General features: G+C 40.8%; 2 protein-coding genes across 3 annotated transcripts in view; one reads left to right on the top strand and one right to left on the bottom strand.

Annotated features, from left to right (window-relative positions):
• The window catches only part of LOC107374379 (polycomb group RING finger protein 3), a 98,106-nt gene that overhangs the window by 14,573 nt on the left and 57,906 nt on the right, over positions 1–25,627 (top strand). The gene's annotated exons all lie outside the window — the stretch shown is intronic.
• Positions 21,429–23,062, bottom strand: LOC129157148 (uncharacterized). The gene is made up of 4 exons (XM_054736337.2): positions 22,618–23,062; positions 22,360–22,477; positions 22,010–22,106; positions 21,429–21,893 (listed from the first exon to the last, which is right to left on the bottom strand). Exons 1-4 carry the CDS (start codon positions 23,060–23,062, stop codon positions 21,429–21,431), a joined length of 1,125 nt encoding a protein of 374 aa, XP_054592312.2.

The following is a 25,627-nucleotide window of genomic DNA, read 5'->3' as shown; positions in this document are numbered from 1 at the left end:
GATGTGTGCAAAACAGCCAATGTGTGTTAACCCCATCATCTCAACAGCACGAATCATATTAGCCGCATTGTCGGTCACCATAGCAGGATCTCTGTTCATCAGCCCCACTCCTCTCGCTGTGGTCAACATTTCTGCTAGACTGGCAGAACGATGGTCAGTTTCAACTTCTGTGGTCTGTAATACGTACGAGTTGAGGTTCCACTCCTCGTCAATGTAGTGTGTCGTCAAACTCGTGTACGATTCCGTAGCCACAGATGTCCAGGTATCCGTTGTAATGCCCACTCTCTCTGCTGACTCGAGCTTACTTTTCACATTTTCTTTCACTGACTGGTACATGTTTGGGATGACTTCTTCTGAAAGACGTTTGCGAGAAACCATAACATATTGCGGCTCAACTTATGAATGATAGGCCATTCAGTGATAGTAACAAAAATATACACCCAAATCTATAATAAAACCAAAACCTTTAAAATTATAAATTCAATAGACCTCTTTATAAAACAATACTGGTATCGGATTAGTACTTGGTATCGGCAAATACCTATACCCCAGGCATCGAAATCGGTATCGGACAGGAAAAACTGGTATCGGAACATCTCGAGTAGGTAATGGAGACAAGTGACCAAATAAACATTTATCCCTCTCTAAAACACAACATCTTTGGCTGTTAAAACAATGTAAATGGTTCCAGCAGGCAGCCTGATAAAACCTGCCTGACAGGCGAACAGGATACAGCCTCTTAAAGCTCAGCTCGGTCTGATAATGAGGAAACTCAATATAAACAGAAGCGTCTGAAGCTGCATTTATCTTTGTCTTGGACAGGAAATAAAATCAGTCAGCTTCCCAAATAAGTTACTAAGCAACTGTGGAGAATCCCTTGTCTGCAAATACAGGTGCTGGCCAGTAAATTAGAATATCATCAAAAGGTTGAAAATATTTCAGTAATTCCATTCAAAACGTGAAACTTGTACATTATATTCATGCAATGCACACAGACCAATGTATTTCCAATGTTCATTACATTTAAATTTGATATTCATAAGTGACAACTAATGAAAACTCCAAATTTGGTATCTCAAAATATTAGAATATTCTGAAAAGGCTGAATATAGAAGACACCTGCTGCCACTCTAATCAGCTGATTTACTCAAAACACCTGCAAAGGCCTTTAAAAGGTCCCTCAGTCTTGTTTTGAAGGCACCACAATCATGGGGAAGACTTCTGACTTAACAGCTGTCCAAAAGACAATCATTGACACCTTGCACAAGGAGGGCAAGACACAAAAGGTGATTGCTAAAGAAGCTGGCTGTTCGCAGAGCTCTGTGTCCAAGCACATTAACAGACAGGCGAAGGGACGGAAAAAATGTGGTAGAAAAAAGTGTACAAGCGCTAGGGATAACCGCACCCTGCAGAGAATTGTGACGACAAACCCATTCAAAAATGTGGGGGAGATCCACAAAGAGTGGACTGCAGCTGGAGTCAGCGCTTCAAGAACCACCACGAGGAGACTCATGAAAGACATGGGATTCAGGTGTCGCATTCCGTGTGTCAAGCCACTCTTGAACATGAAACAGCGCAAGAAGCGTCTCGCTTGGGCCAAGGACAAAAAGGACTGGACTGATGCTGAGTGGTCCAAAGTTATGTTTTCTGATGAAAGCAAGTTCTGCATTTCCTTTGGAAATCAAGGACCCAGAGTCTGGAGGAAGAGCGGAGAAGCACAGAATCCACGTTGCATGAGGTCCAGTGTAAAGTTTCCACCGTCAGTGATGGTGTGGGGTGCCATGTCATCTGCCGGTGTTGGCCCACTCTGTTTCCTGAGGTCCAGGGTCAATGCAGCCGTCTACCAGGAAGTTTTAGAGCACTTCATGCTTCCTGCTGCTGACCAACTTTATGGGGATGCAGACTTCACCTTTCAACAGGACTTGGCACCTGCACACAGTGCCAAAACCACCAGCACCTGGTTCAAGGACCATGGTATCCCTGTCCTTGATTGGCCAGCAAACTCGCCTGACCTTAACCCCATAGAAAATCTATGGGGTATTGTGAAGCGGAGGATGCAATACGCTAGACCCAACAATGCAGAGGAGCTGAAGACGACTATCAGAGCAACCTGGGCTCTCATAACACCTGAGCAGTGCCACAGACTGATCGAGTCCATGCCACGCCGCATTACTGCAGTTATTGAGGCAAAAGGAGCCCCGACTAAGTATTGAGTGCTATACATGCACATTCTTTTCATGTTCATTCTTTTCAGTTGGCCAACATTGGAGAAACAAACATTTTTTCATTGGCCTTTAGAATATTCTAATTTTCTGAGATACCAGATTTGATGTTTTCATTGGTTGTCACCTATAAATATCAAAATTAAACGTAATAAACATCGGAAATACATTGGTCTGTGTGCATTGCATGAATATAATGTACAAGTTTCACGTTTTGAATGGAATTACTGAAATATTTTCAACCTTTTGATGATATTCTAATTTACTGGCCAGCACCTGTAATTCTGCAGTTAGAAGAGCCATCCCCATCCCCAGCCCTGCTCATGGTTTTTTCCAGTTTCCCTGATGAGAAATGGACTGTGTGGAAGAAGAGACACTACGGATCCAGTTTCAGATGGAAGTATTGATTGGTTATAAAGTGAAATATTACACTGATGTTGATGAGAAAGTGAAAGGAAAGGCAGCATTTCTGGAATCAAGACCACATTGTTCGAAATATCAGATAGCATAAAACAAAAGAGCTCAGCAGGAATGTGTTCTTGTGTGTACCTGATTTGTGCGGGCAACGTTGAGGCAGGTTCAGATTCTTCATTAGCTTTTCGTTTTTGGCTTATTGTCTGTTTGTATACTTTAGATTCACAGTTGCTTTTGTGTTGGTGAAGTGCTCATAATGACTTGAGCTAAGGCTAAAAGGCAGCTTTAGCTGAAATAAACTTGCTTACGTCATCAAAAGTAATATAGTGAAATCTGTCAGCATCCCAGGTGTAGCTTGGCGTCAGACACTCATTTGCGGTCTTGATGGGTTGCAAACTGTTTAGACTTTGCTGTTTTTTTTAGGGAACTGAAAGTTTGCCTTCTTGAAATGGTGTGTAACAATGAGAACAGCATGCCAAATAGTACCAAACAGTTCCACTGTGACTGCAAGCTGAAGTAATACAACCAGGTTTGTATTTGTGAAACCAGTTGAATAATTCGTATGCATCTTCTTTTTGAGCTAAATGTGACTAGACTGGGTTTGCTGTAAATTAGGGCAGTCAGTTAATGAGCGGGCCAGTTCAGCCAGACAGAACGCATCGTGGAGTTGACCAACCAGGTACACACACATGCCTGAAATTATTGTCTGATTGTCAATAACAAACTAACATGTTGTATGTTGAATGGGATGTGTAGCCAATCAGAAAGGAAAGAGATGGAAGCATGCAGCATACTCCCCCCACCACCATATTTGTTTACTCTGAAGTCATATTTGATCAAGCTAGGTGTCCCATCTGACTGGGGAATGCATGCGAGTGAAATCGGTTAATGTGTTGATTTGGCCAAGTTGCAGCACACCACACACTGTCGGACCTAAACCGGTGTATTTCTGGTTTTTCATTGCCACGTCGGACAATTTAAAAATCCTGGGAACCAAATGAAGTATCTGGACTAAAAGAAAAACTACAACAGAAACCGTAAATTGCATCTTGTCAGACAAAGAGACCTGTGTGTGTGTGTGTGTTCTATGCTAAGTTTTCAGCTAAAGGCTATTGAATCACCTTACTTGGTACTAAATGCCTGTCAGATTGTTTTATTGTTGCTGTTTTTCACATATTAAATAGAAGAGTGGACATTTGAGCGGACTAGGACTAGGACTAAGAGTGGACTAGGAGCATGTTGTGTGAGCATAATGTTGTGTGTCAGCATTCTTAGAAAGGCCTTTCTTGATCAGTTTTAGATTTTACTTCCTTTAAAAGTTGAGTTTTTTAATATTAGATGAAGATGATATAGCAGTTCAGGAGGAAATTAAGTAATCAATTACCGCGGGGCAAAAAAGTATTAAGTCAGCCACCAATTGTTGAATTTCTCACTTAAAAAGATGAGAGATACCTGTAATTTTCATCATAGGTATACCTCAAATATGAGCAACAAAATGAGAAGAAGAAAAAAATCCAGAAAATAATATTGTCTGGTTTTTAAATAATTTATTTGCAAATTGTGGTGGAATTCAAGTATTTGGTCAGTAACAAAAGTCCATTTCAATACTTTGTCATGTACCCTTTGTATGCAAATTGGCAATGACATGGGTCAAATGTTTTCTGTAAGTCTTCACAAAGTCTTCACACACTGTTGCTGGTATTTTGGCCCATTCGTCCATGCAGATTTCCTTTAGAGCAGTTTTGGGACTGTTGCTGGGCAACACGGACTTAAAGCTCCCTCCAAAGATTTTCTATGGAGTTGAGATCTGGAGACTGGCTAGGCCACTCCAAGACCTTGAAATGCTTTTTACAAAGCCACTCTTTTGTTACCTGGGCGGTGTGTTTAAGATCATTGTCGTGCTGAAAGACCCAGCCTCTATTCATCTTCAGTGCACTTGCTGATGGAAGGAGGTTTTCACTCAATCTGTTGATACATGTCCTCAGGTAGTGTCTCTGCCCTCCATGTGACAGATCCGCAAACCACGTGTGTGCCGAACCATAGAGAGAGATCCGTAGAAATCACAGATCAATGATGATCCGTTGCACCCCTAGTAGCCTTCGTAACTTTGGTCCCAGCTCTCTGCAGGTCATTCACTAGGTCCCCCCATCCCCCTATTTTTGTTCACTGTTCTTGTGATAATTTTGACCCCACGGGGTGAGATCATGCGTGAAACCCCGGATCAAGAGAGATTATTAGTGGTCTTGTATGTCTTCCACTTCCTAACAATTGGTCCCACAGTTGATTTCTTCACACCAAGATGCTTACCTATTACAGATTCAGACAACCCATCCCGATGCAGGTCCACAATGTTGTTTTTGGTGTCCTTTGGCCATATGTGTAGTGATACCTATGGTGGCTCTGCAGAGTTTGGATTTTTGAGTGTGACTGTTTGAGGCTGTGGACAGGTGTCTTTTATACTGATAACAAGTTCAAACAGGTGCCATTAATAGGTAACAAGTGGAGGACAGAGGAACCTCTTACAGAAAAAGTTACAGCTCTGTGCGAGCCAGAAATATTGCTTGTTTGTAGGAGACCAAATACTTATTTTCCACCATAATTTGCTAATGACTTCAGAAAATGTGATTTTCTGGAATTTTTATTTTTTCCATTTTGTCTCAAATTTGAGATATACGTATGATGAAAATCACAGACCTCTATCACCTTTTTAAGTGGGAGAAAATTTTTGCCCCACAATACATGTAAGTTTAAAATTAATAAAACATTTCTTTAGTTCTGCCTCATTCTGAGCTTCAGATGAACAATACAATTTCTCAGCTGTTATTGAGGTCTTTGCGGGTTGTTTGATCAACACGGTCAAAGGTCAGTGATGCTACAACACTGGGGAGCACAAGTGACAGCACTGTTAAGCATCTCTGTAGGTTTAATGAAAGGTTGAGTCAAATGAGGAGTTAATCACTTGTTCTCCTTGAACCTTGGACCAACTTCTACAAAGAGTAGGTGATAAATGTCATCTCAGAACCCAGTGGCTTGAGGCACCAGAGTTTGTAGGTAAAACTGAGAAAAGGTAGATTAGACAAAGCATCTTTTGTTGGGACCATTACTGTCTGGTCGATTCTGTAATACTTGGATCTTTAGAAACCAGAGACCAGTTGATTTTCCTCCTTGGCTTCTGTTGAGTTGCACCATTTTAAACTTCAGAAACAGAGCTCCGTCTCGGTGACTGCTGGTGATCCGAGGATAATTATTTGAACAGGAGAAGATTTTCCTTTCATCATGTCAGCATGCTGCCGAGATTAAACCAAAGCCTGCTATGCTGCTGCAACGTGAAAGAAGAAAAGGAGTCTTTGACATTTTCTAAGAGGAAAATACTGTTTTCTGACAGCCTTTCATTTAATCCACTCAACACAAGAAAGGTCAATAATTCAGTCGACTTGAGTTCATTTATCATTTCAAGCTGCCTTTTAATGCCGTCATTCTTGTTCAGTACAACAGATTTTCCTAATGATTTATCCGTGCTGCATCGCTCAGCAACAGACCAAGGCTATTTGTTCATTTTAGGGCTGCAGCTATCAAATATTTTGGTATTTGAGTACTCTATCAAATCATCCATCTATTAGTCAACTATTCTATTTGAGAACATTTCAAGCAGGGTCCAAAATTAACACTCGCCACTCTCCAAATGCGAGCAAATTGCTCCATTTGGCGAGTAAATTTTTGAGCTCTACCTGCCACCTGGCGAGTAAATGTTTGCACCAAATTAGTTATGTTTATCAGTCATCTTCCATGGATTTCTGATACTCCTCCCGCCTGCATGCAACGTACACAAACGTACGCGAAACGTGAGCGCCACATCCAACGTCATTTCCACCTATCCCATTCAATCAGTTTATCACGTTAGCAGTTAGCTTCGTGTTAAAACTGTCGGTGAAATGTGGCGGTTTTTAACTGAAGTCAGCCAGCCTTCCAAAAGAAAACTTGTCGAACTGGAAGAAAAACCACCAGGACCAGTGGTAACCACAAGATTTTGTGAAAAGTGGCGAACCGGAGATGGCGGAGTTGTGAGACAATGGCTACATTATGATGGCCACGTAGCGTTGCTGCCTTTCACAGACAACTGTCCCTCAGTATTCTTCAAATATCCAAAAAATGCCCATACTTCCGACTTTGTCTTCTTTGAGGGATAAATGTCCCGAGTGCTGCCGTCTCCTCTGGCCATTATTTCAGCTTTAGCTTAAAGAAAGTTTTGGTCGTAAACAACAAAGTGCGCATGTGCCGCCGGCAACTTCAGCAGATGATACGGTGGCTGGTAAGGGTCACCGCGCCTACACCGCAGCCACGGTAATCCACCTAGATAATATATATATATATTTTTTTTTAAACAAGACTGTTATTATTTATTGTCAACTTTTTTACCGGGGTTTACTGCTACACCAGTTACCGTGACAACCCTAGCCCTGACACACTTTCAGATATTCTCATGGTGCAGCTGTGTTCTCCAGAGATCAAGGACTATGACCCAAATGAGGCTGTAATGCTTTGGCACAGAGACTGTGTCAGAAGCAGGAGGCCAGACTTCATGGACAGAGAAAGCAAGGAGTCTGACTAGATTTTAATGAAAGAGTTCATAAAAACATCTCTAAAAATAAATAAATAAATAGTAAAAATGACAAAAGAGTTGTTTTTCTTATTAATTGATGTTTTAATTATTTTGTCACTCTGTTTGGAATCAACATAATATAGAATAACATGCTTTAGCAGGGTATCCGCGGGTCCTTAAAAAGTCTTAAATTTTCTTTTCTAAATTTAAGGCCTTGAAAATCCTTAAAAATGACAAATAATCCTTAAATACAGTTTCCAGAGGTCTTAAATTACCAAAGACCCAATAAACAAGATTCTTTTATTTCTATGAAATTTTTGTGAATTTCTAGTTAGTTGTTTTTTTTGTGTACGATGTTGGCGTAAGCGGAACCGTGCACGTTCAGTTGGTTGTGAAAGGGAACTATTTTAAGATGAGCACGTTAGCTGGTTAAGCAAGTGGGAGCTTGCGCCATGGGGAAGTGCAAGTTTAATGGTAACTGGATGACCAATCCCACGATCGTGACGTAGATAGCACCGGTTCCAGGCAATAGCTGGAAATTATAGCTTAAATTTAATTTTAAAAAATAGCTTAAATTTGGTCAAAGTGGCCTTAAAAAGGTCTCAAAAAGTCTTAAATTTGGTTCCCTTAAACCTGCAGTTACCCTGTTTAGGTAGATCTAAATCATTTAGAATTTTGGCCGGTAAAAGATATGCTTGGCCGGTAGATTTTCATCATCTACCAGCCAACTTGGCCGGTGAGTAAAAAATTTAATTTCGGACCCTGGTTTCAAGTGAAACGAGACTGTTGTCTGCTGCTAAAATTATAGAAAAATAAAACAACAAAATGGTTAAGGGATCAACAGTGTGTATTAAATAGATGTTGTCTAGTTCCCTTTTCTCAGCTGATATTTACAGATAATAAATATTTTATGGAACAAAATTTGACTTGCAGTTCATTAAAATTATAGGTTTACAGGGTATCTGCGGGGTCTTAAAAAAGTCTTAAGTCTTGAATTTGATGAAAGGAAAATTAAGACCCTTAAAAGTCTTAAAGTCTTAATCGATTTAGTAAAGTCTTAAATTTGGTTCGTTGTCATGTTCTGAGGAAGGTGTCTAACCCAAGACATGCAGAATCAACCAAGGAGACGGTATAATGAAAAATAATATTTTTAATTGTGGATAACGGTAACTGAGGGCACACTGGGAATTCCAGTGGACAGGGAAAACGGGAAACACAGCGTCTGGAGGGGAGAGCAGATTAGAGGTGAGTCCTGAGAACTTTAAGTCCAACAGATAACGAGTGAGGGGACTTACTGGGGTAAAATGAGTTCAGCGAGTGAGGGGATGGGTAACGAGCCGGGGGTATCCAGGTGAGCGGTTCCAGAGTTGGAGAGGGAGCAGGTAGTCGTTGGAGAGCGGGTCGGTCAGAGGTGAATGGATGGCGTGGCGTGTGAGCAGAGCAGAGTCCCACTGAGCGTGGTGAGGGAATAATCCAGAGACGGGGAGAACCTGAGGTCAGAGATCCAAGAGACGTAAAGTCACAAAAGTCCTAGGAAAAAGTACACGTAATAATGTTCACAAAAACCAAGAGCCAAATATGAGGGCTGGAAACTACCAGTCAGTAGCAATCATCCGGCGTCAAGTAGTGTCACCCTCCTCCTTAAGAAGCCAACCCGCTGATTAGCTGATCAGGTGCAGCTGCCGCTCCCTCTCCTGCAAGACACAACTCAGAGATTTCATGTAGAGAGACGAATACTCACCCCCAGCTCATGACATTCGTGTTGACGTGATTTTAAAATACGTTCGTTTCATACTTGCAAACTTGATGCTTTTCAGCGAAAATTGCCGTTTATGAAACCAAATGTGTTCACGTGAATCAAAGACTTTTTGTTTTAGGGAAGGTGAGTCTTTGGTCGGGTTTCAGTGGCTCTGTATAAGAATTTGTTTCAGAAAAATGAGGAGTGTTCATCCTCTTCACAAACCCATCTTTGTTAGTGGGTCACGAGTCGCCATTTGACCAATCACAGTCACAGAGACAGCTAGGGAAAAACACGCAGCGGTAGCCGGTATCACGGCGCCGCTACTACTGTCGCTTCAACATCTCGCTGTGGCTGGAGCTTAAAGTTCGTACAATCATCAAAATCCCCTCCAGATACCAGTTTTCTGTCCAGAACTTTAGCAGGTTTGTCTCCTTTGCAGTCACTGATGTTTCCTGAGGCTTGTGTTCTTTTTTTATTTATTTATTTTTTTTTTGGGAGGGGGAGGAGTTGAGTTCAAGTGTTGGTCAAAAACTGCTTTCCCAGGAATTAGACAGGTCCATCCTAACCTAAAGAAGATTCTGACAGACAAGCTGCTGCAATTGTTTTTTCAGGTTTGTACAAGCTAAACCCTTTAGGCACGTCTTCCCTACATGTTATATAAGAGATTTGAAATCAAGAAGAAAAACTTGCAAAACACTATGGATCTGTTCTCAGTGAGATGTTATTAGTGGAAAATGAACATAAGTAGATCTAAAGATGTTACTGGTACTTTTACTATCATTCTGTTGTGGAAAGTCAGCACAAATATTCAGTGAAAACTTTAAAAAGCTGCTTAAACCTTAATTATTTTATAGTGGGCCTTTCTTTATTTATAAAATCAGTTGATTGTTTGAAGCAGGGGTGTCAAACTCATTTTAGCTCAGGGGCCACATTGAGGGAAATCTAGTCCCAAGTGGGTCGGACCGGTAAATAAAAAAAAACTTCAGATTGTTTTCTTTGTTTTGATACAATCGATATAAAACAAGGCTGGAGCCTGAGGACAGTGTATCCAAAATAGTACAAGTACAACACCTGAAGTTTACTTGAAAATTTGAAAAAAAAAAAAAAAATCAATAAATTAAATAAACATTCCTCAGTGATTCAAAGAGCTTACAGATCACATGGCTAGATCAGTTCCATGCAGCACTTAAAGTATATTTGACTCATTTTACTTAACATCTTTTAGCTTTCACCGGCACATCAATATCAGAAGTCACATCCTGAGTGGCGGCCGACTTCAGGATGGGATTCAAGTTCTTGTGTGAGCCTTGAGCGCAGCTTTGTATTATTTATACTCATTACAGAGAAAACTTGCTCACAAAGATACATTTATTTTCACTCTACATTGTAAAACATGAAAATAAATTTTACACAGCCATCTCGCGGGCCGGATTTAACCCGCTTGCGGGCCGGATCCGGCCCGCGGGCCGCATGTTTGACACCCCTGGTTTAAAGTAACTGTAACTAAAGTTACTCAGAGCCACAGCAGAAGGTCCAGTCTGAGTTAAGCTGTGGTAGCTGCAGAGGAACTGAGAAACAACATTAAAGCTTTTGCTATTTGCTTGTTCAAGTTTAATTCAAATCGAACAAATAAGACATCAATTATATATTATTTCTATGTATATTTAACAGTCATGTTGGAGATAAAAGGCAGAATAGATTAACATTTTAACTTTATCTGGTTACATTGAAGCTTCATGTCCCACAGTGAGCAGTCTCTGTCCCACATGTGGGGAGTTGGGATCTGGTCATCCTACTGAAGAATGATTACAGTAATTTGGAATATTTTCAGATGTTTTTATGTTTGGTGTTTTGTGAATTAGTTTCATAATAATAGTTAATTATTATATGATGATCCCTAATCATTATCTGATCAGTTCTGTTAGCTTATTATATTTAGCTTTCATGATTCGTAGGACTGGTAGAAAGTTGCTTGCATTTTGCAAAAACATCACATGAAAAAAAAATATATTTTTTAAATGTTCTCAATAAAATAAAAGTATATAAATGTCAGAGGTCACTACAAAACCCACTGTAGAATAGATGAACACCTGCAGCACGTGAGGACCTTGTTTGGGGGAGTTATTGTAGTTGTCACTTTTTTTCACAGCCTCGGAGTTCGCGGGTATGAAAAATAGATGCATGTAAACTAAAAATAAATATATTTTGTTCGTCTATGCGTGCGGTTTGTATTTTTGTACCATGTGGCTTTACATATTATTGCTACAGCCTCGCTGTCCCGGGTGGGACGTAACCCAACATGAAGTGGAAAACGAAGCGATGCAGTATTTAAAAACAATATATAAGTGTTTAACATTTGATTAGTTCTTTGCGATAGACTTAATTTTATTTTTACAAGGTCTTAAAAAGTCTTGAAAAGTCTTAAATTTAATTTTGAGATTCCTGCATATAGAGCTCTGGGAGTTGACGTCACTTCTCCCGGCATGCAACAGTTCAAATCGAAACGGCGCCATATTGGCAGGTAGAAGCCGTCAGCTGGACTATTTGTTATTGTCAGAAAACTCAATCAAACGGTAAATATGGTAGATTCCTGTTGTGCCCCAGGATGCAGAACAGACGCGGACGACATAAGGAATGAGCCATCTACAGGATTCCCCAAGATCTGGAGCGCCGCAAACATTGGATCATTGTAATAAAACACGCTAGTGACCGGGCTAAAATGAAACTGTGGGATCCCGAGAGTAAAGGTTTTTGCTTATGCAGCGACCACTTCATATCAGGTACTTAAACCAACGTTTCCTCAACTGTGTATGGTATTCATTTTAAATGCTTTTATTACGATTCTTAGTGGGCTTCCTAAACTTATTTTGGCGTGGCTTTTTCCGTCTTATTACTCATAGCAACAAGTAAACATCACGTAAAACGTTGCTTCGTGGTTTCTGAGTGCTGCCGTTTGTGTTCTATGATCACAGCTATTAACCGGCTAAGCTGTATTTAATTTTTAAGCAATGGTTGATCAATTTTCAGATCACACATAAAAAGCACTTTGGATTGCTATTATCTGTCTCACCGAGACAGATCTCAGACAGATCCTGAGACGCTCCTGCCTGACATTTTTATCTTTTTCATGGAAAAAAATCAGACTAGTGATTTCTCTTGTCGTTCAGTTTATACATTCAAACAGCACTCTATTTAAACTACTTACATGTAAATCTATGTTATTTGTCCATCCATCCAATTTCATCCGCTTATCCGGAGTCGGCTTGCGGGGGCAGTAGCCTAAGTCGAGAGGCCCAGACTTCCCTCTCCCCAGCCACTTAGGCCAGCTCCTCCGGGGGAATCCCAAGGCGTTCCCTGGCCAGGTCCACTCCGACAGCTTCTGGCGTTTTTAAAAAATATCCCAGGGGCATGGTAAGGGTCGGAGATGTTTAGTCTATTTAATTTCTGACTATATAAAACAATTTCTTTGGTTTTAAAGTGTGAAGTAAACTCTGACGAAGTGAAATCCAAGCTGATCCTGTTCATTTTGTTTACCTTTGTTGCCTGCCAACATGGCGTCTACTCTCTGAGAGTCACGTGACGTCCGGAGCTCTATACCCTGGTTTAATATCGCTCATCCTTGTCTAAACATTTCTAAATATATTCACATGTGATCTGTAGAATTATTATTTCAGTAACATCTTCAGTAGAAATCTACTAGGACTTATAATATTATGTAATATCTACTAGTAACAATGTAATGGTGACATATCTATTTTATTATGTACGGGTTGGCAACATAATCCAGTCTAAATTGTATTCAAATATAGAAGCGTTTGTGAATTACATGCTACAACGGGAGGAATCCAGGTGGGATCATAACTCAACTGGTTACTCTCGATGTGGAGGAGCAGCAGATCTACTCCGAGGCCCTCCTGGATGACTGAGCTTTTCACCCTATCTCTAATGGAAAGCCCAGATACCCTGGGGAGAAAACCCATTTTGGCTTTTTGTATCCCAGACCTGACTAATTCTTTTGGTCACTACCCAAACTCGTGACCATATGTGATGGTTGGAACGTAAATTGGCCAGTTAATCTGGCTCCGTTCTCTTTTCTGCATGACAGACCGGTACAGCGCCCACATTACTCTAGATACAGCAGCAATCCACATGTCGATCTCCCTCTCATGAGTGATCATTCCCTCACTAGTGAACAAGACTTTGAGATACTTGTGGTGCTTTCACATCTGGGTTGGCATGGACCAGCCCTGGTTAGGTATAATGTGTTCACATCTGTGTAATCTGTGCATTTTCCTTGCTCAGCTGACTCTTCAGCAGTCTGCTTTGTACGGAGCTGACCCAACACACCCACTGCCGGCTTGCCTATAGAGGGGCTAGGCCAGATGTGAAAACGTCATTAATCTCCTCTACTTGAGGCAGGACCTTGTCCCTGACCCAGAGGAGACATTCTATCATTTTCCAACTTAAGAACACGGTCTTGCATTTAGAGGTGCTCATTCTCATCCCAGCTACTTTACACTCCGCTGTGAACCACTCCAGCAAGAGCCAGAGATCACGGTCTGATGAAGCCAACAGGACCACATCATCTGCAAAAATCAGACATTCAATCTTTAGGTCACTAAAAGGGATCTCATCTACGCCTTGGCTGCACTTAGAAAGCATGTCCATAAATCTGTGACAAAGGGCAGAATATATGGTAGTAGATAGCACAGTAGGAGTTATCGGGTAGAAAGTTGCTGCAGTTAGTAGGTGTGGTTGATCCAGGAAGGAGCTGCCATCATTCATGGACTCAACACTGCAAAGGAGTCCAATGGAGGGAACCTTTAGGCTCCGCATGGTTAGAAACATTTACAATTCAAAGGCTTTCAATGCAATTAGTGATGCCTCTCGTTGCGTCAGTCTGACTCAACTCACCAAAATATAGCAGCAGACAGGAGAGTTACAGCAAGTGACAGACTAAAACTGTTCGCTTCTGCAGAGGGAAAATGCTTTTTGATACAACACCAGGTACGCTCGGTGGTCTCCTGTGTTTAAAATGATCATATATTCACTTTTTAGTGCACAATTTCTTCAGTCGTTACTCATAACCCATGCTTATTACACACAGGAATAACTTGTGTCTCTGTTAAGCCCGAATCACACTGTGTGATATTTGGCCATTGGACAGGATTGTTCATGTCACACTGTGAGAATTCCAGAGGGGTGGGACACTGTACGATGCAAGATTTCTGTGAGGCAGACTGCACGACGTCTCTCTCCAGCAGGACATGCTACGTCATGAGCGCACCTCCCGAAAGCATACATCACTAAGCAGACCGCTAACCAAAACAAAGCTGAAAAGCTGAAAACACTTATTCTTTGTGTCAATTCATGACCCAACTCATCCTCCTCAAAAAGGAAGCTTTGTAGCATAGACAAATTGATGATTTTATTTGTTATGACCAGGAATATGTACTATTCTATATAAATATAAAATATTAACCTGCTAGGTCTTTATTGTAATTATTCAGAAGATTCTAGAATTTAATTCAGAAGATCTTGGTTCTTTGCTTTTTCAGTGATCAACCACACTTCACGTTATTTCAAGAAAGAGTCAGGTTTACAAAAGTAAGAATTTATTTTACAAACAATTTAAAACATGACTAATTAACTGAGTTAAAGTAAGCTGAGTTCTGGTGAAAAGAATTTGGTTTGCTCTAAGCTATAAAGTTGTTATCATCAGAAGAACATCAGACGCGATTGGTCATCTCTACTTCACCCGTTTTTGAGAGACCCTCTTGGTGGATCCAAAAGTCGCAGGGGTCGGCTGACCTCTGGCGCCTGAGGGCTGTAGAATACCGTGGTACAGACTCTTCAGTCCAGAGATGTCTCGGGTCACAACAGCTGGATGGAACAGTGCGTCTGGCAGACTCTTAAGGAGTCTAACAATATCAGCTTTGTTTCTGCAGGAACCATTTGCTCATCAGCTCATCAGGTGCAAAAAAAAAAAGAAAAGGTTTTGACGATGTGTCAAAATCTTCGATGTTTAAAGAGGTTTTGCTACAGATGGCCGGTCTGAGCAATTCTACGGAACTGTCGAATCACTCAGGATGATCCAGTTTTAAGGTTTTGATGTTATGACTTGCACAGCCAATCAGAAGCTGACAAGTTTGAGATCTGCTACCAAGACAACTCAGAAACACGCCTTCTTGATACAGGATGTTCTGACTGGTTTAAAAGTCTCTATGTGTTGGAGTTTAACTTAACCGTACTTGTTATTGTGTGAGTGCAGGTGTGAGGACCTCATCATCAAAACATGTTGAACACATGGCAGGTTCTAGTAGACAAACATAACATAACATCCATTCAGTGAGCTCAGATTAATGAAGCATTTCATTGTACAATAATTATTATAAGTAGTAATAAACAAATGTTTATTTAATGGTTATCTAGATTATGAGTCATGAAAGAAGTTCACATTGATTTAGGAAATCATTTTTGATTTTAGCAACTGATTCGAGCTGGAGTTGTTCCTTCTGTGGAAGCAGACAGATGGGACCTTGGGAAAGAAAGTTATTGTTTATCTTTCAGACTTGCAGTCTGTGAGCTGGTATGAAGGCAGGCTCATTTAAAGGGAACACATGCAATATTGTGTCTCCTTTCTGACCAGATGTTGAATGGATGTTGAAAGATCAGACTGTACCTAAACTGACCATTGCTGGACGTTACAGCTTCGCTTTTAAAACTCTCACTTTGGTGTCATACTTGGACTCGTCCTCCTTTATACATAAAAAAACCCCCCACTAAACTACAGAGAAGTAACAATCCAAGACAGATCGCTGCAATATCTAAACTTTGCTGTGAATTAGGGCTGCACAATATTAGGAAAACTTGCAATATTCGATAACAGTGCTTAATATTGCGATATCGATATTACTCACGATAAATGAACAAATACTAAAGTATGCAGTGTTGATGTCATCTGGCGTGTGACGTCTGCTCTGGGTTCAAAGCAAACAAAACTAATGCATGAATTCCATTACAACATAACATTTTTATTGCAAAAATGTGCAGCTGCACCTGCTACTGTATTAGCAGCTGCACCTGCTACTGTATTAGCAGCAAAACAACAAACTGCATGCATGCAGTTTCTCAGTGACTTTAAAACATCACCTCCACCATAAAACTTTTTCTGATGCTCCAAATACAGAAAAACGTCCCTTACCAGGGTTTTTGAATAAATAAATAAAAAATCAGAAAATAAGTTTAAATGTTAAATAATAGTTAACATCACTTAAATGCAACAGCAAATTTTCTCATTGCTACTGAGCATTTTCTCCATTTATGTGGTTATGATATAAGGCTGTTGCTGTAATTGGGAAGTGAACTGTGCTGGGCCAAACTAGGAGAATATTAAGATTTTCTGAGGGAAAGAGAAAAACAATTGTCTACCTTTCAGAAGAGGAACTGGCAAAAAACTACATGGAAAATATGTGAAAAAATTTGGTTTTAACCCCAAATTCAACAAGTTTACCTAGATCTTAAAAAGCAGCTCAGATGATGAAACTGCAACTATGATTCTGATAACAAGCTAACAAATTGAACTAGCTCCTCTTAAGATAACCGGCTAGCAGAGCTTCTGACTGACAGCTTATGTGCAGCAGCAAATCAACTATCCTGATTAACAAGTTTATAAAAGCTCATAAATGAAAAATCACTTTGATGTGTGGGGGAACTTTTCCAGGCCCTCTTTAGCAGGGTGGGACTGGGAGGAGAGTGCTGTAGCCTTTTAGCTGGAAGCTAACCGGAGCCTGGGGCTAACATCACCACCCGGTGGAACACTAGCGACATGAAGGTGGGTTGGTTCAGCGGCACGTGTCGGAGTCAGCCCGGTAAAAATGATTAACGACACCGAGCAGACTCACGTTCACGTTTGAAAGCAGCGCTGAATCCAGAAACCTCAGCACAAAGTGTGTTCGTTAATCTGAGCCAGCATGACGAACAAGAGAATGGCGCCGCTAACTCAGTTCGGTTGTTGCTTTCCAGCCTAAGGGTTTATGTAGGGCACATATGTCAGAGTCAAGGCCCGCGGGCCAGATGCGGCCCGCGGAGCATTTTTATGTGGCCCGCAAGATAAATATCAAAAATATATTAAAACTGGCCCGCTGGCCGATTTTACCACAAAGACTTCAACTCCCATGATGCTTTGCGGCGTCAGCGCGGAGCCGACGAAGCCCCCTCCTTTGTGTTTTTTCAGCGCCTGCTGCCGGTCTCTGCAGCTCCGCTGTCTCGGACAAACTACACTCTTCTCACTCAGCGCCGAGTTCACTCAGCTATTTTCTGACGTTGAAGCCCAGAAACGGAGATTGTAGCCGCTCAGTAATCAGTGCGTTTACATGCTGCCAGTAACCCTTTTAAAACCCGGATATTCGCAATAACCCGGTTCGGCACGGCCATGTAAACACCGTCAAAAACCCGGATTTGCTCATAACCGGGTTTTTAAAAACCCGGTTACTGCACCTGGGGTAACCCTTTTCTAACCCGAATGTTTGGTCGTGTAAACGCATATCGGGATATCCCCATCCGAGCGTGTGTTCTGCGCTTGCTCTGTTCGCAAGGAATCTTGGTCTTTTGAGTAGCGAGACGTCTTGTATGCGCCAGAATACCGGAAGTAAACAATTGGGAGTAGGGCTGCAACTAACGATTATTTTCATAATCGATTAATCTGTCGATTATTTTTTTCGATTAATCGATTAATCGGTTTGTTATTGTTTAGCTATTTAACCTATACAAGTGATGAATACATTTCAGTTAAGAAAAAGAAAAACATAAGACAATTGTGCAGTTGACTGCAATCTATTTTATTGCACATGAACACAGTCAGCGGTGTAAAATGAGCTAAACAGTGCAAAATATCAGTCCAGAATAATTTTGGGCATCAAAATATAAGAGGCAAATTGCATAAAAAATAATGCAAAATCTAAAGTTTGTAAGCGGTATTCATTGCTGGGGGGTGAGTGTCTTGTTCCCCATGTAGTTGTCCATCGTTGCTCGTTTTTTTCTGCATAAGAAACACAAATAGACTGAAATAAGTACACATATAAAATAAAGCAGCACACACACTACAACACTTAATCAATATTACATTATTTGAATTAATTATTAATATACAGTGATCATTTATTTTGATAAAAATGTGTTGTGAGGCGTTTTACAGCGTTAGATAGTAAAACAGCCTTTTAATAGGAAAAAAAAAGGACTTTCTGAATTTCTCCTGTATTTAAAAATTGAAAGTGTACAACTATGCCACGTTATATTCACCTGGACACAGCTCGTCTCTATATTTTTCTCCGCTGAGTTGTCCTTTTTTGAATGAGGAGCATGGGTTTGTGCCGTTTTTCTCTTAACGAGAACATTCTTATAAACAGACGTGCTAAATTTGGCAAGCGCATGATACACAACACGGAGGAGATTCACGATTGCATCTAGTCAATCAGAAGTAGAACGCCGTAGACTGACGCGGCAAAAAAACCTGTTTAACATTCACTATAACGAACTCGGCTCCCAAATTTGATCTGTGTTAGCTTGTTTATTTTCTGTTACTTACCGGATTCACCGGACTTTCCTCTGCTGCATCAGCTCCCACATGTTTTCGTCTCAAATGTTCACATAGGGACGTCGTGCTTCCGTCGTGCCATGGTTTTTGCATATTTTGCAGGTCACCCGTCTTTTAAAAGCATCTAGAGTGAAATGCTCCAGTACTCATGAGGTTTTTGTCCAGGGTTTCTCTTGTTTTGTCGCTTCTATTTTTCTTCCGTATTTCTTCTTGATCCGCCATCTCTCACAGCAAGATGAGCGTCAGTAACGTGATACGTCATGAAAACCGAGGGCACTTATTGGCTCATTTCTTCTTCTACGGCTCCACTGGTAGATCAGTGGCTCATTACTGCCACCCACTGGCGGCAAATTTAACAGATTGTAACCGATGTCAGATTGTGGTAAAAAATAGACTTTATGCGGTAAAATATGATTATTAAACAACTAATCGATGACTAAAAAAGTTGTTAACTATTTTAATAATCGATTATAATCGATTAAATCGATTAGTTGTTTCAGCTCTAATTGGGAGCAACATGGCGAGTCGCGGCACAGCACCACACTTTTGGAGTGACGAGGAAACCTCTGTGTTCATCGGTCTGGTGAAAAGTATGAATGTTATGTCTTTCATAGACGGCCAAAAGTACAGAGGCAGCGAAATCTACAAGAAGGTAACCGAAAAGTTACGCGAAGCGGGGTTTGTAAGGACACCAGACCAAGTGAAGTACCGCTGGAAGACGCTGAAAAAGGCCTACTACAAGGCGAAGAAACAAAACAGTACTAGCGGGTCCAATCCATCTTCTTTTCCACAGTTTGATTTAATGGACGACATTTTGGGCAATAGACCCATCAGTACAGCTGAAGAAAGTGGGGTAGATATTGGATTTGAGGACGTACAGGAGCAGTCAACCGACCAGCAAGGTAGGTTTGCGCGCCTTCTCCAAGCACAGTAGCTACGTAACTTAGTCCCACATTGTTAGCACCATTGTTATAATAAATAGGAATGTAACTAATTTGTAACACAAATGCTGCCTAACATGCACTGCCCCAGATTAATAATTATAGTAAACGTCACATAAATGTAAAGTCTGTTTGTTGCTGTTTTGTGGTTTCACGATGTGTAAAAAGACATCTTTTTTTTATTATTATTTCATACGAATTGTATTAATGCTATTTTACAGACAGTTATGGAACGCTTGACCAGACAGACGCAGCCACACCTACAGCAAGCGATACAACAAGTGGAAGTGGCTCACATCTTGAAGGAGAGGATGATGATGATGAAAACACAGGTAAGTCACATGACTTGCTCAATCCAATACATATGCCAACAAAGGGCTTCGCTCTCGGAGGTAGATACATGCGTTGACCCATCTGTGTTTAACCTATCAGTAACATCGTTTTTAACATCAAGCTGTAACATTTTGCTTGTTTTTATTTCTGGCCAGATGCAAATATTGGAGAAAGTGGACCTTCAATGACTGTGCCTAGCCAGTCTACACCGCCATCAAATACCACTGCAGCTACTCCTGGTGAGCTTTCGAAATACTGTTACTGAAGGCATAACTGGTTATAGCGTATTGTAACCCCAGGTCACTCCTCCTCCTTGTGTAATGTCTGAAAATAGTACCTTTCTTTAGTGGATAATTTGATTGCAGTGATTATGAGATATTATGTAATATAACCGTGGACCCAAACTAAGGACTATTGTCACTTTTGCATTCTTAATAAACTCAGAATTGTAGGGAGATGTTTATGATGCAGGCGCAGGTGACATTCTGACACGTCACCTACAGGTAAAGAAACATCTTTTAGAATCCACAAGTTTCATAAGAATGCAAAAATTGATAATAGTCGAACACTAAGATAGAACTTACCCAACACTTTCTAAGGCCTGTCATGTCTGCTCTAGGTTGGTCAAGTCGCAGGTTCAGGCACCGTGGAGCTGCTTCACTGACTCAGCATCAACAGTTCTTGGTGACAATGCAGCACACGCAGAACCAATGGTTTGAGCAGCAACGGCAGTTGAGACAAGCCAGTGATGAGGCATTCATGTCTCAAATGTTTTCTGAATCGACCCGTTCAATGGGTTTGGTTGTTACACAACTCCTCACAGGGTTAGGTGCATTATTCCAGCGGCCAACTCCTCAACCCATGTTTAGTAATTCTCATTCACAGCCTATGTTTCAGCCATACAACAACCATTTTGATAACAGGCAACCACCTGCTCCTCCACATCGATTTCCCTATTCTCATAACAATCAGCCTGAACATGATCACAGCGAGGACCAAGATTCTACACCATTCTGCCAACTGTAGTGTCCCACCTTATAATCCATTCATCTATTTGACAGTTGTTTTTGTGCATTTCCTATGAAGTTTGTTGTAGAAAATTATTTTTGTGAGAATTTTAAACTTTGCACCTTTTTTGCAGCTTTTGTACACCTTCTTTTGTTATTATGTAACAAACATTTTCAAAAACTCTTTGTTCCACATATGTGCAATATATTTACATCTCGAGCCTTGTTCTGCCATAGTAGTTGATGTATTTATTCTCCATTATGGAAGGATAGGTGCGCCATAGCGCCTTACTTGAACCTCTGTTTTACCTCACATGTAAAAAGCAAAACCAGAATGTTATTTTGTTATGTGCTTTATTAAAGAACCAATGTTTTATTAAACTTACTAGAAAACTTGTATTTGTTGACATTTTATTTGAGCATTGCATATAACTGTTCTTTTTCAGAAGTGCACAGCAACAAAGGAGAAGGCAGATAAACATCTTATAAAACTTAGAAAATACAGCTGTTTGACAAATATCGAGCTTACAGTTTAACGTTGTTTGTTTCCTATCAGACCCGTTCGTCCTGCACACTCATGCTCTTACTAAGCGCTTACGGAGTGGGACACGTGCAGCAAGGTAATCTTTTAAGGCCCGTCTGATAGCTGAGGCTGCACTGTTATCAGCCCTATTTACCTGTGACACAGGCTGTGGAAACAGCCTTTCTACTGATGTGGCCTCCTCTGCCCATCTGGGATTAACATGCTCCTTCTCCATCTCACAAAAGTTGTGTAGAGCACAACAGGTTGCTACCACGTATGGTGTGAAAGTGAAATGGAAGTCACTGCACTTCAACAGAACACGGAAACGAGATTTCAGTCGACCAAATGCTATCTCTATAGTTGTTCTAGCAGAACTCAAATAGACGTTAAAGCTTTCCTCTTGTGGTGTCAGTCTTGGGGACTGCAGATAGCCCTTCATTAGCCAGGGCAACAGCGGGTACGCAGGATCTCCCAGCAGGAAGAAATCCACATCCTGCCCCTCGATCTGCACTGCTCTCTAAAGTGGGACAGATAGAAATATTATTCTTCCTAAATTATGTCATAATACATCTTAGATATGTGGCAGGTATGCAACTTGCATTTAAATACCTAAAGTTTTAATGCATTACCCACCTTTGGGAAGGATTGTGCATTGTTGAACAGATTTGACTGGCGGAGTGCATTGGCGTCATGTGCTGAACCAGGCATTTTGCAGCTCACACTCCAAAAACTAAGGAAAATGTTTCACAGTGAATCAAGATGTAGTGGGAGCGGTGTGATTAGTGGCAAAAATTAGGAAAATTATTTCAGATCAGTAATGACAGAATTATTTGTACATATAAGCTGTTGATGTTTTGTGGAACAGAGAACCTCTCAATTGATGTTTGTGAGTGGTTCTAATATAGCTTAGTGATGTGTGTCTGTCAAAATTATATACAAATCATAATCATGGATAAAAAAGCTGGGAATGGCAAAACACCTACCAGTATTTGTCATCACAGACTCCCTGGAGGACATAGGATGGCCATCCCTTCCTGTTTATGAAGTCTCTGTAGCCATCACTTGGAGGCAAGCAAGGGATGTGGCTCCCATCCACACAACCTATGATAAAAAGTAAAAAACAATTAAAAAAGTAAAAGTATGCACACAGCAGTGTAGCCTACATACATAGTATAGTTCACATTTAGCCTACTCAGAAAACTATTGACATTAACAAGACATAAGAGCAGGAAATATTTTACCTATGATTTGAGGAATGGAGTGGGCACGTTCAAATCTTTGTGCAATGCCACATGCCTCCTCCAAAGTGGGTACCCGGATCAGTGTTTTGATGACAGAGTCGACCATTCCGTGGCAGAATAGGTACACCATCTTCTTCACGGTGCTCTTGTGCACTCCAAATTGGTTTGCTATCAAACGATACTCGGCACAGCTTGCTAGTTTATACAGCACCATTGCAACGCGCATTCCTGTAGGCACTGGTGTGCGGATGGTTACTGCGCTGGGCTCCATCACTCTTTCCATCATACCACAAAGTTTAGCAAAAGATTGACGTGACATACGAAAATTCTCACGCCAATCAGTGACCGTGAACTCCATCATTACAACCCGCTCCCACCAGTCCTGGCTGCGCACCTTCATCCAAAGTGTCCGCGGGGCTCTGGTGGTAACGGGTACCCTCGACATGTTGGATATGTTTAGCGCAGCTCTCTCTATATTTGCAATTTCTTCCTCACATACTCTCCTTCGAATGACGGCCAGTACGCACAGTCGTTGTAAGAGCTGCTGGTGGGTCAATACCAGCACTAAAGCGCAAACAAACGCGCTCGCTATCTCTTCCGAACTGGGAAACATGTTGTTGTTTTCTCGGACACCGGAACAAGATGACCTGGAAATGACGCATATTGCGTCTTGACGCCATCCATACGTCCTGACGCTACCCCAAAGTCCGCATTGAAAACGGGTTATGCAAATTAGGGTTGCCTCTTTCTTGTAAACGGGTTATCCCGATCAACTCAGAAACCCGAAAACCGACCTTAACCCGATCATAACCCGGATATTGGCTGCATGTAAACGTAGTCAATGTGTTCACGACTGAAAGAGAAAGCTTTTCAACTAACTTCCAGACATAGCTGATATAACTCCAGCGAGCAGCGACACGCTCTGTGTTTGCTGTCGTCGTGTTTCCTCCCCGACACACAACAACGTGGTCAAGCTGCTCAGACATGTTCAACAGCACAAACCTATGTGAGCACCTGTTGTCATCTAATGTTGTCATTATGATGAAGATGAACAAAACAATAGGAGTCTCCTCCTCAGCTCAGATCAACCCCATGATGCAGGTATCTGGCTGGAACAGGTGAGCATCACAGTAAACCAGTGGAACAAACTGAGCTTTAAATATGTTGGTTTTCTGCTCTTTTTCTGCTCCAAAACGTGAAAGTTAACAGGTGAGATGTTGCATTTTCATTTAAGATAAAATGATAATTTTATTTTGTTGTTGGCCCGTGAGAAAAGATTTAACCTACAGTAAACAGGAAGTGGAAAGGCTGCAGATAGATGAATAGAATAGAAAATCCCTTTATTGTTCCTCAGTGGGGAAAGCTAGATGTCACAGCAGCGATGACACGTATTACAGGAGAAAAAAAAGGAGAATAAAAAATAAGAAAAATGAATACAATAAACGAGAAAACATAAATCCTGAATAGATTTTAAAATGCTGATTATACCACAAGTAATGAATACCACTGATGCCTTTTATTTAAAACTGACTTGCTCGTGTGTAATTTGGTTATTCCACATTCAGTGTTAATGCAGAAATAAGTTTGTTTCCAAATTTAAAGGTTCAAAATTGCATATATGTTGCTAAAGAAAATGTGCAAATTTGCCGTAACCTTTTCAAAAATATTAAGTTTGGCCCTCGACTCCGTCCCAGAGTTTCATTTCGGCCCCTTGTGAGTTTGAGTTTGACGCCCCTGATGTAGGGGGTGGGTCTGTTACGTGAACTGAACCATCGGATTGGCTGCAAATCAGAAGGGCTGCATTTGATTGGTCAAATAATACTTCCGCGTAAAAAACAGAGCTGGTTTACAAAAAGTTGATGTATGACACGGATGGAAATGTTTGAACCAAACATTTATCGCCGTTTTTGACGTGCTTTGCGATGGGCCTATCGCACGTCCTGTTATCCCGATGACGATAATTTTTCGATATATTGTGCAGCCCTACTGTGAATTCTGTCTCACAATTCTGCAGCTCAGCTCTGTGAGAGCTCACACCTGCTGTTGCAGAGCGCAGCTCTGCCCTTCTGCAACAAAACGCTACTGAACCATCATTATCTGTTGAATATGCAAAATTTCCACCAACAGAAAAGGGATCTCATGTTTTTGTGTTTTATTTTTTATGTTTTATGAGCACATCTCCTCTCATCTCTCACAAATCACATTATCACAGTTTTCAGAATATATCTGGTGGTCTAAAAAATATAGTTAAATTAATTTTAGTATAACTCCGGTTTAACTCGGGCTATTAACAAAAATAAAAAATGGTGTGTAGTTTACAATCTGCATTTTAAACATGAATTGAAACCAAAGCTCAGGGAGGCGGAGTCTTGCTGCTGCAGTGTCCCAACTTGTATTTTCACTGGTCGATTGCTGACAGGAATCATAGGTTTTCCAGCATGCTTGTTGACTGTCGGAGGCAGTCTTTGGTAGTGAGACAGCTCAAAAAGCTGTCGCTGAGCCGGTCAGACTGGACAACCACATAATTGCAAATCATCCTCACGTTCACCGTTTTTTTACACAGTTATTCTCCCGGCGAGGGATTTGGCCTAAGATGACTGCAAATCGCACAGTTTAGTCCATTATGTGCTCCCCATGTATGGACTGCTGCTTATGCACACTTGACAATCTTTTATGTTCTTCTGCATTACGTGAAACGATAACATCAGCGTTATTAATTACATCCATAAAGTCTACTTTGATCAATTCTGTATTGATTCAGTATTCTGCATCACAGTCTGTTTATAGATTATATAGGGTATATAATCTATAAACAGACACCATCAATTACTACCAGTTAACCAAGTCTGACTTAGCTCACCTTTGTAATCTGTAATACTCAGCAAGTAACTGTTTAAAATGCCGAACAAAGACTTTTTTTTAATTTAGGCATAATTTAAGCAGTGTTTACATTTGAAAATGAATCATTTATTTTAATGTTGTTTATTGTTGTGCTTTTTTATTTTTTTAA

Source organism: Nothobranchius furzeri, chromosome 1, assembly GCF_043380555.1.
Source record: "Nothobranchius furzeri strain GRZ-AD chromosome 1, NfurGRZ-RIMD1, whole genome shotgun sequence".
In the NCBI taxonomy this organism is placed as follows: Eukaryota; Metazoa; Chordata; class Actinopteri; order Cyprinodontiformes; family Nothobranchiidae; genus Nothobranchius; species Nothobranchius furzeri.
This window is presented reverse-complemented; position numbering and strand designations above follow the sequence as displayed.

Excerpts from the sequence above, each read along its gene's own strand:
- LOC129157148 (XM_054736337.2), bottom strand. The coding sequence starts at position 23,062 with ATGTCGAGGGTACCCGTTACCACCAGAGCCCCGCGGACACTTTGGATG. Across the intron at positions 22,107-22,359 it reads GTCTGTGATGACAAATACTG|TTTTTGGAGTGTGAGCTGCA; the intron begins GTAGGTGTTTTG and ends CATTTTCCTTAG. Across the intron at positions 21,894-22,009 it reads ATGCACAATCCTTCCCAAAG|AGAGCAGTGCAGATCGAGGG; the intron begins GTGGGTAATGCA and ends GTCCCACTTTAG.